The 18,922-nt window shown below is 48.5% G+C and overlaps 1 protein-coding gene across 1 annotated transcript; it reads left to right on the top strand.

Annotated features, from left to right (window-relative positions):
• Positions 1 to 38: 38 nt before the first annotated feature.
• Positions 39 to 15,786, top strand: DRC7 (dynein regulatory complex subunit 7; the record flags this gene model as incomplete). Its single annotated transcript, XM_082005630.1, has 18 exons — positions 39 to 63; positions 857 to 998; positions 1,416 to 1,599; positions 2,493 to 2,618; positions 3,778 to 3,972; positions 4,308 to 4,460; positions 4,787 to 5,005; positions 5,743 to 5,871; positions 6,810 to 6,885; positions 7,363 to 7,491; positions 8,404 to 8,532; positions 9,197 to 9,423; positions 10,313 to 10,528; positions 12,369 to 12,479; positions 13,579 to 13,689; positions 14,728 to 14,922; positions 15,411 to 15,550; positions 15,696 to 15,786. The coding sequence occupies 18 exons, from the start codon at positions 39 to 41 to the stop codon at positions 15,784 to 15,786; spliced, it is 2,598 nt and encodes an 865-aa protein (XP_081861756.1).
• Positions 15,787 to 18,922: the final 3,136 nt, after the last annotated feature.

The raw sequence follows: 18,922 nt of genomic DNA on the forward strand, positions 1-18,922 counted from the left end.
CCGCCGCGGCGCGGTGCCGCCTTGCGCCGGGCGTTGCCATGGTGCGCGAGCCCGGCAGCAGCGGTGAGGCGGCGGCGGGGCCAGGGGAAGGCGGCGGGAGGGCGGGGGGCAGCAGCTGCGGCCTGGCGGCCCTGGAGAGCCGTGGGGCGGCGGGGGCCGGAGGCTGTCGGGGTGGTGCCGAGGCCGGGGAGCGGTGCTCGGTCCAGGGACACTCGCGTCCCGCTGCCCCCCCGAGTGCAAGGTCTGTGCGTCCCTCTCGCTGTCTGCTCCTCGCAGGGTCAGCCTGACCGCAGGGAGGGGGAGACAAGCAGCCCCCAGCTTCCCTGCGATGTAAATAAGTAACATAAACAGCCCTTTGTCCTTGGAGGCTGCTGACGCTGCTGCAACGCGTCCCGCTCCCTTCGAGGCCCCTGAGCGGCCGGCCAGGCTCGCTGCAGCCCAGGCCTGGCGTGGGCCGTAGGCAGGTGCCCAGCAGCTTTCCGGAGCTGCTTTCCAGCCAGCAGCACCCCAGGCAGGGCGGAGGACGTAGCATTTACTCGGGCACGGGAAGCGGGGGACACATCACGATCTAAGACTGCACACGGGGATGTGCTGTGCCCTGCTGAGCCAGGCTCCCCCAGTTCTGCCATCTCCCCCACCCTCAAGGCATCCAGGAACACGCAGCCGCTTACTTAGCAAGCTGAATTTGAGCCCAAACTCAGATTCAGTGCTCACCCTTTACCGCCATACTGCTGGCTGTCTCAGCCATGCTGATGCGCTAAATCGCTGTGGCCAGATTGCGAGTGTTTCTGTGTAGCCGTATACCTGGGTCCCACCCCTGAATTCACCCTGGTCCGTGCATTTCTGTAGTGCCCAGGAGGAGGCAGAATGGAGGTCTTGGAGGAGAAGGAGGAAGATGAGCAAAGAGAAGAGCTGAAGGCTTTGGAGATCGATGAAACCCCCCAGGACATGGAGACGAAGGGGTCCACGGAGCAAGTCTACGTCCCAAGCGGTGTGCTGTAAGTGACGTGTGTCTGTCAGTTACTGGGATGAGCAGAGACGGTCTCTTTGGGCTCCAGGGGGAGATTGCACACGTGTGGATGGCACGTGTGGTCCCCTTGCACAGGGAGTGGAGTGAGCGAGTTTCACGTGCCTGGTGTGTTTATCCAAGAGTGGGCACGTATGAGTAAGACAACTCACTTCATTGTACATTCATTCGCATTCGTATCATGACACTATATAAAGACCTCCTGAACCTCTGGGTATGTGTCAGCTTGCCATCACTCCAGAGAAGCTTGACTATGTCAAAATCATGTCCTTTGATATGATCCCCATTTTGCCCCTGGGAAACAGGGAGCCCTTGCCATGTTTTGATAGCAGGTCATCTTGCCCAAATTGCTCCCAGCTTATTAACTGTGTCTCTCTGCCTCCTCCTGCCCTGGAAGTGATTTTGACTGGAGCTCCATTGACACGTCCCAGTTACCATCCTCGTACAAGACAAATTCGCTGAAGGAAAAGAAGCTGCTGCACGTCGCTGACCATTTCCTCCAACAGTACACTCACCTCTGCCCTGACCGCAAGCCGCTCTTCCTCCACCCGGTCAACGAGTGTGGAGTGGAGGTACGGGGTGGGGTGGTGCTGGGCCACAGCGCAGGGGGGCACTCGGCTTCCGTAATGCTGAATGCTGGCGAAGGACAGCAGCCCTTCCTGCCTTCCCTGCTGGCCCAAGGGAATGGGAACCCGCTTGCTGTGCCCACAGCACCCTGAGCGGGCACACAGCATCCCAGGAACACCCTGCTGTCCAAATCCACAAGCATGTTGTACCACGCACACGGTGGTAGTGCCACGTAGGCTGCAGGCAGCTTGCAGCCCTGCAGCATGACACTTAGGACACAGGAAAGACCACATAAACATAAAGGAAAGTAAAAGTAACACATGAAATAGATAAGGCTCAGGCTCAGTCACAGATACGGAGTCTGGATCCAGAGTTAGGTCTTATTCTGAACTTCTCAGAAGTTACAGGGAAGGAAGTAAATATGGAAGTTTGTGGTCTGGTTTTGTTTAGAACTGGGCCCAAGCTGCACAATGGTTGTCTAGTTTGGGACATGATGCTCCCCTAGGCATCTGGAATTGCTACTTTGGACCAGCTTTCCCCAACATTTATTATATCATTAACATGCAAGACAGAGAATGCTAGAGGATGTAAAAGCTGGGAAGGGCAGTAGTTATTTGTCTTGCTTGAAAACTAAGAGAAGAACTGGCTTGCATCTGTAATGTGTCTGAGATGAGCTTGAAGTTTTAGCCACAGACAAGCAGACAGCCTCTCAGCCCTGTGCAATTTCCATCTCAGAACAGGTGAGGAGGGTTACTGACACTGTTCACTGACACTGACACTGCTCTAGGGAGTTTCTGAACGCGAGCTGCAACATCCAGGGGTGGTCTGAGGATGGCTTTGGACAGGAGACTCTGCCAGGCATCTGTTGGCTAACCAAAGTCCTCTTGTTGCCCTACAGAAGTTTGTGAGCACAACGGTGAGGCCAACTCTGCTGCCTTATACAGAGCTGTACCACTGGGATGGCTGTGCCAGCTTCGTCTCTGATTACCTCACCATGGAGCCCCTCAAGTCCCCTATCACACCGGTAAGAAAGGGGCTGCAGTCCCATCAGAAACAGCCCCATAACGGAGGTGACAGAAGGGCCTCTCAGCAGGACACAATGCGGAAGCCCCAGTGGCTCTTTGACCCCTCCACCATCCCCTCATTACTTAGGCAACACCCCAGTTTTCCCAGGGCCTGTGCACTCTGTTTAGACCCGTAATGCTAGTACATATACGGTGTCAAGCAATTAAGCACCATTTCTACAAGACTGGGCCTGACCCTACTGTCAGTCACACCAGATGACCAGCTGGTCTGCTGTGTGTTGCAAGCTTCCCTTCCAAAGACCAAGAGTCCTTGGAACAAAGGAGCATATAAAGCGCAGGGGATGATGCTTGACCTCAGTGACCCGTTCTTAAGGGCTTTAGGCATTTCTATCCCAATTTTGGGGATATTTTGGGGTGGCTGAAGGGAGATTTCTAGACTGGCAAGGCGCGATGATGTCAGATTTGGGGCAAGTTCTTGACTAGTGTGAATCAGCTAAGGCAAAGGGAGCACACTCTTTGCTAACACGGACTGCTGATGCCCTGCAGAGTGCCCCAAACAATCTGGCTCCATGCTCCCCAAGGGTGTCCTAGGGTCTCAAGGGGAACTCTGGCACTTTGTGAGCACAAAGAATGTATCTCCATTTAGCAAATGGAGACTGCTTTGATCGCCTAAGGTGATGTCTGACATCTGGGTGCAGACTGTCTATGTAGAACCTCTCTATATGCAGTATGTGCCTATTGATCCCTTTGTTTGGTCACTGGTGAGGGCCAGAAGGGAATATGTTCCCTCCTTTGAACTATAATTCAGTTGCTGGGTCTCTTGTTTTGAAACACTGCAGACAGACCAGCTAGAGATGGAGGTAAGCCTCACTCCAGAGTTGTGGTTAGCATTAGGTTTTCAGCAGTTTGACAAGCTTGTCAGGCCCATCTCTCCCTATGGTTAAATTTGTCACCAGATTTGGGGTCAGAATTTCCCCAGATCACTTTGGAGGGGACTTTTGGGGTCTGTGGCTTATGCAAGAATTTCAGGTAACAGATTCCCTATGGGTGCAGAGTCCAGGGATCTGGGCAATGCTCGCTCTCTCTCCTGCTCTCTGCCTGGTGCATGTTTCAGCATCGCAAGACAAGCGCTGAGATCATGCATCTCTCTCTGTCAAGCCCAGTTCACTCTATTCCCCAACCACCATCCTGAAATACCAGCGAGGGAACTGCTTTGACTTCAGTGTGCTGCTGTGCTCCATGCTGATCGGGGCCGGGTATGATGCCTACTGCGTGCATGGGTATGCCACCCACGAGATGTGCACCCTGAATGAGACTCTGGAGCTATGCCCACTGCTCAGGAAGCCACAGGAGGTGAGACCTGCAGGGAGCGGGCAGGGAGGAGCCTAGCATGCATGCTCAGCCTGTTCATTTCCAGTGAGCTCCAGAGTTGAGCTAGGGGGAACAGCTTCAGGACCACACTGGGTTTCAGTCTGTACCAAGCAGGGATGTCACCAGCGGGATCTTTTGAGTGATTTTCCACAGTTATTTAAGAGGCCTCTTTGGCTTCACTAAATTCCTGCTCACCAGGTCCAATATGGCAAACTGCCAAGGGTTGGGAACTGGGAGGTACCTGTAAGTCCCACATTTTCTCCCTTCTCTTGATCTCTGCTGGGTTTCACAGCAATACCCTGCTCTTGCAGAGGCAGGTACCAAAAGAGGAGACAAAGAAGTCCAACAAGTATAGAGTTAAGCCTCCACCAGACCTGCAGAGCAAGTTTGAGCTTCAGCAGGAGGCCAAGACAAAAGCAGAAACTGAAGCTGCTCAAAAGAACAAGGAAAGAGAAGAGGAGAAGGTCACGGTGAGTTAGCGAGGTCCACCTCATTGTAAACTCCAGGAGCAAGAGCTGAGATGCAGGTAATGGCTGACCAAAGAAAGGAGGTCACCACCCTCTGCCATGAAGTACGACGCAGCCCTGACTGTGGCCTTGAGCACTTGGCCTCTGGGAATACAGTATGTGCTGACACAAGAATATGTACTGAGCTAGGTACTACATCACTCTTCTGAAGAGTGTTAAGGGCCTGGAGATCTTTAGAAGTGGGCAGAGGAGAGAATAAGATTGTTGTTGGGTTGGACTAAAGTGGCAATAAAACAGCAGTAATTACTGCTCTGTCCTCTGTGCTACAGGAAGTGGAAAAGCCCAAGCGTAACCCTTTGTATGGCTTACGGGTGCATGCATGGGTTTTGGTTCTGTCTGGGAAGAGAGAGGTTCCTGAGACCTTCTTCATCAACCCCTTCACGGGAAATAGCCACAGCACCACAGATGAGCACTTCCTTGGGATCGAGAGTGTCTGGAACCACAGGAACTACTGGGTGAACATGCAGGACTGCTGGAATGGCTGCAAGGTAATGAGCCCTTAAGCACCCCCGTGCCTGGGAGGGACAGCTGGGCTAAGCTGAGCCCTGGGGAAGTCTAAGACCAGTGGTGAGCCCAGTTTCCACTTACCACTCCCTGTGTTGGCTCTGATCATGTTGCTCTGATTACATAGACTCTGGAGCTACTCTGGGACATCCCAGACCCTGAGCTAGCAAATGTGGATCACACCTGTTTAACCCCTACAGTGCTAGAATGTCAGCTTCTAAGACTGGCTGGACACCCATTCTCTCAAACAACAACTTTTAAAGTGGAGGATGTTTTGAGCCTGTCAAGCATGGCTCAAGGCAGGAAAGATCTTGATTAGGCTCTTCCCACACCTCAGCTAGTCCCCAAGCTGGTACAAAGTCTGGGAGGCAAGGGTCTGAGTTAGAGCAACTTTAGGCCCATGTGAATGACCCTGGGGCCATGCATGCCCCCAGCAAGGAGGCAGAAGGATTTTCAGCAACTTCCTCATCTGCGGCAGAGGCACCACAAGGAAGGGGGTCTGCAGCCCTCTAGGCACAGGGGCCGTCTTTGGGGATGCCACCAGCCAGCCAAGGGTCTGATGAGCCCATCTCATACAGACCCAGACTCTGTCTAGAGTCCTTTAACTCCCTGACACCCAGCCAGGTCCAGAGCACTGCAGACATCCAGGAGCTGTGTTCAGTTTAGCATCAGACCCTTGAGACTGCCCTGTAGTTTAGTGCTTTTCTTCTATATGGCCTAGGATCTCACCTTTGACTTGAGTGACGCTATCCGCTGGGAAATTATGCTTTTGGAGAGCAACAAGCCTCTTCAGCTGCTCTCAGATGCTGAGGAGGAAAAGGAGTTCTCTGACAGGGACATGGACGATGTGGTGAGTGACCCAAATCATGGCTCTTGCGCAGTGGGGATGCTGTATGGAACTGGTGTGTTCGTAGACCCGCACATGTCTGCCTGCCTGCTGCCCTCTCCAGGTCAGACCTCTATTGCTGTAGCTAGGTTTTGCTTGGCCCTTTGGATTCCTTCTCAGTCTTGAATAGTTCTGATGCTTTTTGAAGCAGGACCCCAAGTGGCGCTTCTGGTGTCCTAAGTGGCTAGGGATCTCTGTAGGCCTGCAGTGCATTGACTTTTGGGATGAACTAATTTTAAAAAATAAAATCCAAACTGAAATTTTCCTGGACACTCTTTCTCTGCTGGTCAGCACCCTGCTCTCCTTGCTGCTAGGTAGAGTTGCTAACCAAATGTAGAAATAATGTATATACTGTAATACACCAAAAAAATGCTGTGTCCTGGAAGCAAACAATGGTATGTTGTCCTGGTGGGAGAACACAGCATGATAAAGCAGGCATTGCACCAGCACAGCAGGACAGAGGAATGCCAATAACGGTACGTTCCCTCCTGTTATCTGCTCTTCTCAGCCTGTGCCCATAGCTAGGGAGCCAAGCGCCTTCTGTAGATAAAATAAGCTGGTCATTAGTTTGAATGACGATTGTCACATTCATTCCCCTGTCCAGCCTGAGCGTTAGCCAGGAGAAGATCATTTCATTAGGCTTGAGTAGGGATGTGCTAGTGAGAGTGTGGGGATGCAGTAGAGCCCTCCTTCCACGTAAACTGCAGTGTGCTGCTCGCCTCTGTCCTCAGGCTGTGCGTGACTGACACAGCTCTCGTAACTGTGCCACTGTATTCCCCAGGACCAGTGCAGCGTCGCACGAGCTGAGCTCTGGTCGCTGCAACAGCATTCTCTAGACCCAAAATGCCTCCTGGCACAGCAAGAGAAGCTGCCAAAAATGCAAATCTCTGCTTCTGTTTCAGCAGGAAAAGGAGGAGGAAGACATGGGTTTTCACATGCCACCATCGTGGGTAGCCCCAATTCAGATATCTCCCAGAGGTAGGTATCCTTCCTTGGCCTTTTGCTTGCCCCCCAGCTAACCTTTTAGTGGATTTGGGACGTTTGTTTGTCTCACTCAAGAGTTCTCCCTTCAGGATCAGTAAGGTACAGCAGCGAAGTGCAGTAGATGAAGGCAGCAATAGCTGTTGGTTTGAATGCCTACCCTGCAGACAACACACACACACTGTGTCTTCCTGCTAGCTGAATGATTTTGCCTGGAATGGACTTTCTGTTAACACTGTGCACAAGAGACTGGCCCTGCATTATCAAATATGTGCTTTGGGAGAGAAAAGACTTATTATACTACTGTAATGTTAAAACACAACAGGCAGGGTCTGAACACCTTTACTGGCAGCTGAACGCAGTCAATAAATGTGTGGTTTCCCTTAGACCATGGTTTTCTCCCTCTTGAATTCTTTTTCCTGGGGCTGAGTATAAGGGAGTCAATTTTTCTGACACCTCTCTTGCCCACTGCAGAGTTTGAGACGCGCTGTTCCCAGGGGAGGAAGGTGATCCTGTACAAGAAAGCAAAACTGGAGAAATGGGCACCGTACCTGAATGGAAATGGGCTGGTGAAACGCCTCACTGTCTACGCAGACTTAGACTGTAAGAGGGATGGGTGAACACACTCGATGCGCTGAGCAAACACAGCCTGGGCTGTGCTGATGGGAAGGGGGACCTGGGTCCCCTTTCTGCCAGAGTCTCTCTTGTGCTTCTCATCCTCTTTGCACATTCGAGGGGGACTTGTCTACCACACCTTCAAACGCTTCATCGTGCTCACTGTCTGTCAAGCCCCAGAACTTTCCAGGATTACTAGGAGTTCTTGCTAGAGTTTGAATCCGTTTTACACCCCAACGGTGAGGCTGTTCAGTGTAGCAAGTCAGCTGCTTGGATTTTCAGTCTTCAGAGAAATGGAAGGCTGGTTTGAACTGCCCCAGTAGTATCACTGTTCCCGTTGGTGTCGACAGGAGCCATAGAAAGGGGCAGCTATGGACTTGTGGATATTTCTGTACTCCAAAGCATCCTTCTTCAACAGCTGGTCCAAGAAACTGTGCAGATTCCTAACTGGACATACAGTGTCCTGTCCTCAGCCCTCTTGGATAGTGTAATGCCCCTGTTTCATTTCCCTTCACTCCTGAATACTATCATATTGATATATGATAGTATATACTATCATATATCAATACTTGATATACTATCAAGTATTTGGGATGGAATTTCTCTTGCCTAACTGTAGCCATCTGCCGTGCCACCTTCTCCCCCTGAGCTGATTACTTTAGTTCTTGTTGATGGAGAGGAATAGACCCTCTAAGGTGCAATTCATCTACTCAAACATAGATTAGGATTCATCTACAAAATGCCCGGGTGCATGGACAGGGCCAATTCCAGTGACTATATGTCTGCTGTGGCTGTATCAGAAGCACAGGGTGCTTGTGCAGACACTGAGAACTCATCATATTCATCTTGCCACCTCCAACAGAGTGACTTAAGGTTGTGAAACGGTTTGTCTCCTGCCAGGTACTGAAGCAGTGGAGGTGAGGGAGTGGTTCAAAAACCGAGAAGACATGCTGGATATGAGAGAAGTGAATAAACAAACACAGCTGACCACAGAGTACTTCAGCCCAGGACACCTCCTCGGTCTTAAAGGTATTGCAGCTCATCTGGGCAGCTACTGCAGCTGATAGGACTTTCTGTGAATCCCTTCTAGCAGTGACAAAAGCCCAAAGTTGGGGGGGCTGCAAACTCCTGGAGCAAATTGCCTAGATAAATAATATGATCTCCAGTGGAGAGTAGAGAATTGGGTTGTTGGCTTCCAGTCCTGGACAGTGCTCCCCCCCAGCATAACAGAAGAAAAATATGTGCCTATCACATATATAGAGTGATATAATTTACTTTTACCAATAGAGAGGTGATTGATAGAAGTAGAAACTTTCTCCTTGGGATTATGTTCAGTCTCTTGGTGTTGTGCAGCTGGGAGCGAGAAAGTCCTGCATCAGATCTGTTGCTAAAGCAGCATGTCACCCCAAGAGGCTGCACCCATTCCTGGTTTGGGAAAAGCAGGATCCGGGCCCCCCTCACTACTGCCTTACTGTGTAAGGAAGGCAGTGGCCCTGCAAAACTGTCCTGCTATCCTTAGGCCGTGGCATATTGGTACACAGCAATGAGGAGATAGCATCCCCCTTCTTACACTCTGACGTGCATTTGATTTATTGGCTGCCGAAGAAAATGAGACTTCCTCTGGATACACTTGTGCTCACCGTATTATGGTTGCTAACTCTGAAAACATGTGCAATCTCTCTTATACCCTTAGCTCATACCTATACGTCGCTGGAACCAGAGACTGAACGTACAGTGGAGTTTTACAGTGAGGCACGAGTCGATGGCCTCCAGAAATGTGTTGAAAATGCTAACGAGATGACAGAGTACTTCACGGGGCGGGATGACTTCCTGCATGTCCGGCACATGGAGTTTGGCAAAAGAGGAAAGAAAATACACTTGGCTGGCACCAGAACTGACACTAACTCCCGGCCTATAGTGGTAAGGCCAAGGCAGGAACAGAAAAATATCTGTCACTGATATTTATACTATGCAAAACATACTGCCTAGGGGCTTTAGGTTCCTTTTCAGTGGGCACAGCCGAGGCAAAACTCCAGATGAGACATCCAAGCCTTGTTCAGCTGCTATGTCTCACAGTTGCTTGCCTGACAGAGAGCTACAGTGTGACCAGTTGTCACGAACTGCACTGAGCAGTTAGAATGAAACTAGGAAACTAAGACTTGGAAAATGTGTGTCAGAGGAAAGAAAAAAAGCTTGACTATGATTTTGGAATTAAATTTTCACAAGAGTCAAAACTAGTAAAATGATTTCATGTTCTGACCCCATACTAATAACATTTTACGTTCCTCATGAAGTGTCCCATCACTCTGATTTGTTACAAGCAGGTAATCTACCTCCTCCTCTAGTCAGGTCTGAACTGGAGAACAGAAGAGGGAGGAAATCCGACATCTGGCAGTATGGCTCACACACTTCACCTGCCAAGACAGAGCCATGCAGTGGCCTGCCTTTGGACGAGCGCACAGCATGCTCCTTTTTCCTTCCCTGTGTTGGGGAATGTGGGAAACCGTTGTGCTCCAAAATACCTTGCTTCCTGCAGTTCCCCAAGGCAGGGATGCATTCTATGCTAACTTTGAGCTTGGAGAGCATACTCAGCTCCACAAACAGGAGAATTCTGTATTGCTTTAAGCAGCTTTGTGCTTTTTTTCTCCAGCACAGGAAGGAACAGTAGGATATTGGGCCAAGAGATGCCATTGTAGTCCAGGCAGAAAAGCCCAATCTTTGTCTTGGGTTTTTACCCAACTCTGCAAATCTTACCAGTTTTCTGTGTTGTCTAACCTGCTTCCATCTTTTTCTTTTCACCTCTCATTAGCAAATCAAGGAGTGTTTTCACAGAAACATAGAAAAGCCTGCTGATGAAGATGTAGCAGAACGTACCTTTCTGATCGCAGAGGATATGATCCATCTGACATATCACCTCAAGGATAAATACATTACTGCCTCTAAGAAGGATTTCTTCAAAGCAACAGAGAGGGATATGAAAGGAAATGAAATTGTCATGACCCCAGAAATGTGCATCACATACAAGGTATGGAGAAAAACTATTTATATATGACCTCAGGTTGAGCCAGGGGAGGTTTAGGCTGGATATTAGGAAAATTTCTTTACTAGAGTGGTCAAACATTGGAACTGGCTGCCCAGGGAGGTGGTGGAATCACCATCACTGGAAGTATCCAAAAAACATGTGGACGTGGCACTTCAGGATATGGTTTAGTGGGCATGGTGGTGTTGGGTTGATGGTTGGACTTGATGATCTTTTTCAACCTTAATGATTCTGTGATTCTGTGATATCTTGACGTTTTTCTACATCACAAGATGCAAAAGGAAGGTAAAATGTCAGTGGAAGAACTACAAGCATGACATATTCCATGCTGCCCCTCTGCACCCCTTCCTCATAGACAGCCTCCAGGCTGACAATACAAAAGCCCCTGGAGGTGCACTCCCATGCTGGAAGCGACTGGACGTGTAGGACATAGTGTAGCATGGAAGGCTTGCTCTAGCCATGCCTGAAGTCATCTTCCCAGACCTGGTCATCAGGCAGCATAGACACAACCACTGGGATCTCACAAGATGATCAGGGTCAGGAGCTGTTGGGCTCAGTCCTATGGATTCATGGCAGGGAAGCTGAAATTTCCTCTGCTGTTCTTTCTTGAAGAAGAGACTACAGCAGAGAAGCAGAAGCTTGCATCCTGGGTTCTAGCTCAAATTCTGCCAAGGACTTCTTGGGTCACATCATTACTTAAATCTCCCAGAGTTTACCTTGCAGATGTAGAGCAAGATGCTGAGGCTTAATGCATTGCTGATAGATAGATAACCTTAAATAAAAGATATTCCAAAAAAAGTGAAGTGCTGTCATTAAGCCAAATTCTCTCATTCGGGGAGGGAGGGGTGTCACTCCACTAACATTGATGTGAGTCTCTAATCATAGAATCATTTAGGTTGGAAAAGACCTCTAAGATCAAGTCCCACCTAACACTGCCACATCCACCACTAAACCATGTCGCTGAGCACCACATCTACACATGTCTTAAATACCTTCAGGGATGGTGACTCAACTCACTGGGCGGCCTGTTCCAGTGCTTGACAACCCTTTCGGTAAAGAAATTTTTCCTAATATCCAATCTAAACCTCCCCTAGCGCAACTTGAGGCTGTTTCCTGTTGTCCTACTTATCGCTAGTTACTTGGGAAAAGAGACCAACCCCCACCTCGCGACAAACCCCCTTTCAGGTAGTTGTAGAGAGCGATGAGGTCTCCCCTCAGCTTCCTCTTCTCCAGACTGAACACCCCCAGTTCCCTCAGCTGTTCCTCATCAGACTTGTGCTCCAGACCCCTTACCAGCTTCATTGCCCTTCTCTGAACATGCTCCAGCACCTGGATGTCTGTCTTGTAGTGAGCAATCAGGAGCAGAAATCTGCCGGTAAATTCGGCAGTGATGCTGCATAATTACAGCAGTTTTTATGACAGTTTTTCCTGTAAAGGAAGGAAAAACAAAGAGCGATTACAAATACAGGAATTTTTTTTTATGTTATGCAAGTGTTTTAAAAGTTTCTATTTCCCATTGGGGAGAATACACAGAAGGCAATCGCTGCAGTGCCATCCTTTCATCTCTAACCCTGCAAAACTGATTCCAACCGAATAACAGCAGCATCAGCAAAGTGCAAGATGTGCCATCTGGCTCACATTACTGATGGATTCCAAATTGAAATGAAGTCTAATAAACTGTTGACCATGGGTTAGATGCTTCAGTGGTGGAAATCAGTGTCCCTATGTTGACTACAGCAGAATTGTCCCGGTTTCTGTTAGCAGAGTACCTGGTCCCATGCACCCAGAGCACGCTGCTGTCTTTCACTAGCTTATCTGCTTCCAGGCGGGGTTCCCTGAGAAAGACAAGAAGCTGCTCCATCTGTACCAATTGTTGCAGGAGCTAACAGAGGAAGAGAAGCAGCTGAAGCAACAAGTCCGTCAATCTGAAGCAGAGGTAACGGGGAGGTGTCCACACTGTGTCAAAGTTGGTCAGGCATGGAAACGGTTTTCAGCTGACGGGTTGCCAAAGCATCCTCAGCATAAACAGTGATAAAAATAAAACTCTGGTGTCGCAAAGCTGGTCTCCATGCTGAATTATCAAGCTTGCCACCCAGCCGTTATTGAGGAAAGATGTAGCTTAAAGATGGGGAGTCACGCACTTTGCAGCTCCTGCTCTTACTCTTCATTCTCTGGGAGGAAGATGGTTTCAGAGAGCAAATGACAGCATATGAATTGGAGTATCTGGAGACATATCTGCCTTTTTCCTGGGAATGAGATGAAAAAGAAAGCATATTGTAGGTAATGTTGTATCTGGTTGCTAGGCATTTCCAGGAAGTCCTATCTGAAATATTGAAGTGACTTTTTGTGGGAGCAACTGTAGGGAAATACTTCATAAAATACGTTCCTTGTACTGCTAATCACACTGTGACTGGTATAACAAATCCATGTTCTCAGAAGTCTTTGTAATTACTTCATGATAAATACAACCATTCTAGCAGATGGAGGCAAAGCTATTGGATTTTCTTTTTTTAATGTTTTTGTGAGGAAGAAGAGCCCCTAAAGGAGCTGGAGGGGGAATGCTTAACTGTATTAGCACAGAATACTAGTAATAATTAAGAACAAGATTGCCAAAATCAATTTTTTTTTTCAGAAATTTGAAGCTAGCTCACTGTGACCTCATGAACTACCTTGCCAAATTTCTCAGTCTTCATGTGTTAGCAGACAAAATATTCACATTGCTTGTGCTGTATATGCTGCTAAGACAAAGTGCAGTTTCAAAAGTAGTGGCAAGACAATGACTCCAGAAGAGCCTTCTTTACAGATAATATCAATAATTGTGTTCAACAATTTCATACAAAGCAGCAATCTAAAAATAAGACCACTGTCGGCTTGATCTATGAGCAGGATATGAACATACTCGTATAGATCTTCTGTATTTAACCTTATGCTACAGTTCTTGTACGCAGCATCTGCTCTGTTAGCAGGTCAAGCATGTAAAAGTAGTGTTATTTTGTGGGAAAGCTGAGGGGTCTGTCTTCTGATTTTTTTGGAAGATGTTAAATATTTTGAAGATCCGTGAAAATGAAGAAGCCGCCATTAAATTGTCAGTTTCAATTTATAATACAGAGAGGAATGAAAAGAGAAGACAACAGTATGAAGCCATGGTAGGTAGCACTAATCCCAGTATTTATTACATGTACACAAAGAAATCCAGAGTAAGGTTTTTTTTGTCTGAGGAATTCTCTCTGAAGTGCTTTTAGTATCATTAAAATATACTGGACCAAATCCCTAGCAGGTCTAAGTCAGCACAGCTTCAACTGACTTCCCATGAAAATATAACATGATCGTGCTATGACGTTCTGACCTTCTGGAAAAAATTGCATCACTGAGAAAGATTATTGTTTTATTTTGTTTAGTTACTAAAGAAAATAATTAACAAGGATTAGTTGATAATAGGGATTATGGGGGGAGTATGATAATGGTTCCCAAGCTGCATCTTTCTAGCCGGGGCTCATTTTGTTAGGCAAATATGCACTTCTTTGTGTGATAGGAGTCAGTTGTTTTCTTGGTTGTCATTACTACTTGCAAAGACAATTTTGTTCTAGGATTTCTGCTGAGGAGTTAATACTTTATGAATGTTCTGGGCAAATATGAAAAGATTCGAGAATAATTACTTGCAATTTTTTAAGATCTCCAAGATGCTTGTTGTGAATGGTTTTTAGACTGAGCTTTCCTGAATAGAGAGGTTATAAAAGATATTAGGTTTTGCATGCCAGACTTCTGGCGTGAAACATAAATAGGGGAAAGATCCAAGAACCAGCTATTTGCCAGCCTACAAGCTGGTATCACTCAAAATACCCTGTCCGAATCTCTTCCTGTCCAAATATAAATGCATTTTGTAGAGCCCTTCTTGCACCTCAGTGGATAACATATTTTAAGAGACGTTTCTACAATCAAGGAAATTAGAAGAGCTGTTAGAAAGGCTGATAGAAAATAAACTACAGAATAAAAACAGCATTGGGAAAGTGTTGGTATACAAAGGTAATGCAAAGCAGTAGTTTTGATCAAACTATAGGAAAAAGAAACATTATTTTCTCCTTGGGGGGAGGAGTTTTGGCCTTTGCTTTTATTTTGCCTTATCACATGGTGTTTGGGGAAACAGGTAAATGGGAAAATGACTCTTTCTGTTCTTTCCCCTCCAGAAGAACACAACGGAGGATGAGCTCCAGGGACAAGAGGAACAGGATCTGGATTACCTGGCACCTTTTCTTATTCAAGTTGGCCAGAGAGATAAAATGACCAAGGGGCAGGTCCTGCGCATCAGAGATGACTGCCTGACTGATTTTAAGCATCGTCTGGTTAATAAAGCTAACATCATCCAGGCTCGCTTTGAAAAGGTATTCCCAGCCTGACTCCAGGATGTGTTACTGGAGTCTCCTGCACTGGCAGGAGGGTAACACACATCTCACTGTGACAGCAGGCAAGAAACAAACCTCCTTTGATTACTTTAAGAGAGCCATAAATACGCCTGTATATTTTTTTGTTGTCATTAGCATGTGAGATCAAAGAACAAAATAGCTCCAGGGTGAAATTTAGTCCCTGTCTCAATAAGAGCTGATTTGGTTCTCCAGTGCTTCTTGACTACAGTGAGGCAACGCATTCAGGTTTTGCTGCCTCTCGCTGTTCCACATGTTTTGATTCACCTTGTTTTCTTGTTCTGTGAGACCTCATCTCAAACTTACTGCTTTCCATGAAAATAAACCAGCTCCGATTTGTGGTTTCCTTTATCTCAGCTCCCTGAACTTTGAGCTGCACTTTTGTGTGCCTATGCTCCTCGCTCTCCTCTCCTATTACCTTGACTTCTGGTTGCTCGCTCCCCTAACAGGCTGTGGAAGAGCTGCAGAAGAAGGACCGATGGTTTCAGGAAAACCAGAATCAGCTCAGCGCAGAGGAGGAGGATGACTTCCTTGCCCATTGCTCTGAAACCGCGTTCCAGATCCACATTCTAGCGCTAAGGCTCAACAGGTATTGGGAATGACTACCTGAGTACAGTGCCCAAGGCAGGTCTACAAATCAGCCACCCAGAAACTTGGCACTGAAGCTGTTCTGTAAAATATTCTACTCCATGTCCCACTGCAGTTTTCTTCCAATATCATCCTCCTTGTTCTAGGGAAAAGCAGACGGCACCGCAGAAATACCTTGCTCTTGAAGAGAAGCTCCGCAAGGATCCTCGCCTAGCTGAGCACCTTGGTCATGCCTGATTTCTTTATTCCTTCACGCCGCACTGGAAATCCGTGCTGAAGCCTGTTAGAAGCACCCTGAAAAAAAGGTGGAAAGGTTTCCCTACTTGCCTGCAGTAAATCTTTCATTATCATCAGATTCGTGGAGATTTTAATGAACTTGTAGCATTCCACTGTCTTTTTCTTTTCCCTCTTTTGTTTTAAGGCCTATCTACAATTACATCGATTGTCTTCTCATGCAATTTCATCATGGTTGAGGCTGAGGTCTGAATGAGACCTTAGCTTTAACATCTGCTTCAGAAGTTGCTACAGGTTATACAGGCCATATTGCAGAGCTCTTCTTTCCCAAAGCTGCTCCCTAGCTGTTGACCTCAGAAGCAGGGTTATTTGGGAATACTGGTTCTTTTACAATATAATAATATTTAAACAAATTTATTATTTGGTTTTATAAGTAGCACAAGCGAAGATTTTGAACTTGTGACTTCACAAGAAATATAAAAATTCTTTGACCTCATTTAGAGCTCTCTATTAACTACACAACCGAGCGAAGACTAATACTCAAATTGACAAACTCTGGATTTTAACATCTTTCTTTTTCTCTTTGAATGTCTCTACTTACCATTCAGAGACACTGGCAGGCAGGGTGAAAGGTCAAGAGAAATCCAAAAAGCATTCCAAATAAAAAAAAAAAATTAGGTAAGCAAGTGTTTTGGTTAATTGTCATTCCCTGAGAATGGAAGTCAGTATGTGTGTGCCATGTATTGGTATTTATGTAAGTCCCTGAACCTGCTAGGAAACAATTTTTGATGTCAACTGTAGTATATTAGGCACCATAGACACCTACAGTGGTTCCACCTACAGTTCCCAACAGCTCCAGTCTTCAAGGAACAACCTCTAATAACGAAGAATACACCAATTACAGCTGGGAGAAGGCAGAAACACATTTTGCTGTGCTACAGCAGGTTAAGCGACATTACACCTGAAATACAGCATGAACCAGAGAAAATTAAACGTCTTGTTTTATGGTAGCTGTCCGTTTTAAGTGTGATAGATGCACTAAAGGGCTTCTACAGAGAACCTCCCCCCCGACTGCCTATTTCATTGCAACAGAGCAATTTTCTCTTGTGTTGTTTCTGTCACTTTTAAGAGGTGAATACAGTATTAAAACCAGAAGCCACCAGAGCTCATTATGCCTAGTCTAGGTCATTATAATATATATATGTTATTATAGATATAATATTATAATTAAGTTATATAATATCCTAGCTCATTAAAATATACCAAATTACCCCTATAAAGAGCCCATTAATTTAGGTGGCACTTGAAGGATGTGCTCCATTTTGGGCACAGAAATCGAGAGCAGAGAACTCGGCATCTCCTGTGGGAGACCGTTGCAGTGTTTGACGCTCACCACAGGAAATGCCTGGGTCTGCCCAGGCCTGCCAGCACCCAGTTGTGGAGCTCCGGGATGTTTTATGACAGCACATCGTGTTTCAAGCCATTCAACAACAGCAGCAGCCTATTTCACAACTTACAGCTCTGCATCCCGCTGAGCTAATGTGGTGACCTAGCACAGACAGGCCAGGAAAGGAGAAAGCTCAGGAACAGCTCACTGAGATAGAGAGGTATTCTGATAAGAACACACTACTGAAAAGGAACAGGAAGAATTTCAGGAACTAGCCAAAACATTTTCCAAATCACAAGGACTGAACTGCTGAAGGACTAAGGGACCTCTGGGAACTGGGGAGAAAGGAAACCCTGAAGTCTCTAAACAGAAGGAGTAAAAAAGGAGCAAGCAAGCCTGTGGTTATGGTCTCATCAGTGTTAGTTCAATACCAGAAAAGACACCAGAACAAATTAATCTTAAAATCCTTTTACAGGCACTAGGGACATAGCAGCTGCCAAAAAATCAGCTAATACATATTATCAAGGACTACCATCAGACTTAATTTGATTTCCTCTTTTAATGGAGTAACTGGCTTCAGAGACAGGGAGTAAAGAGTAGAAGCGGCGTGACTCCATGGCAGCCGGGCTGTAGAGCACCTAGTATGGCTCCCCTGTGAGGAGAAACGACCCGAGGCCCTGGTGGGCCTGACTCGCTGGGCATAGTAAGAGAAGCTGGTGCCAGCGTTGCCTGATAGAAGGACACAGAAAAGGGGCACCTCGGGAGCCCAGGGCTGTGCCCATGACACCCGACGAGGGGAATCGCCTCCTGGGGACACACCGGCCACAGGCCAGGGGCAGAAGGCCTGGGAAGAACCTCTAGGCTGCCCCCATGGAGGCTCTGCTCTAAGGGGCCCTGCAGCGTCCCGGCCGGCCGAGAAGCGGCAGCGCCCAACCCCGCTGCCCGACACCGGCCCTCAGGACAGCCCACCTCCACCCCGCCACAAAAGGGCAGCCCCACAACTTCCAGCGCGCCGCCCTCCCTATTGGCCGTGCTTGAAAGGCTCCGCCAAGAAGCTGCGTTGCGAATGGCTGGCCGCTCTGCGGTCGCTAAGGCGACCGCCCCTCCCTCAGTTCTTATTGGCCGAACGGCGCGCGGAAACTGGGCAACTGCCCGGTTCGTCGCGGCGTGGCTCAGCGACGTCGGGGATTGGTCGGGGGGCGGTAGTTCTGATTGGCGGAGGCCGGGCGGAGGCGGGGCGTGGCCGAGGTTTGTTGTGAGGGGCAGGTTGTCAGGCGGCCGCGCCGGGGGGAGGGGGGGGGCGGGTGGGGGTCCGCTGTTACCGGAGCCGCTGGCAGTAGAGCCGAGGCGGGCGGGCCGGTCCCGCCGAGCACGGTCGCCAGCCGACGTTCGAGCGTCCCCCTGGCAGCTCCGGGCGCCGCCTGCTTCTCCTCATTGCCCGGTGAGGCTGTGGCGGCCCGCGGAGCGCTTCCCGCCCGGCACCGCCCGCGGGGTTCCCCGCTGGCCCGTCGCTACCGTGATGGTCGTCAGCGGTGAGGCCTCTCTCCGCGCCGCTGCCGGGCCGGGCGGAGGGCTGGGCACCTGCCCGCCGCCGCCGCCTCGGCGCGGCCTTCCCGCTCCCCGGCCAGGCATGGCGTGGCCGTCGCCGTAACCCCGGCCGGTGCTTTTTTCTTCTCGCCCCCAGGGCGGCGCCGCGGGGACGCGGGGGAGGAGTAGGCCGCGGGGAAGCTCGGGCGGGCGGCCCGGCGGCGG

The sequence above is a fragment of the Phaethon aethereus genome (genome assembly GCF_964289735.1).
Source record: "Phaethon aethereus genome assembly, chromosome: 13".
In the NCBI taxonomy this organism is placed as follows: Eukaryota; Metazoa; Chordata; class Aves; order Phaethontiformes; family Phaethontidae; genus Phaethon; species Phaethon aethereus.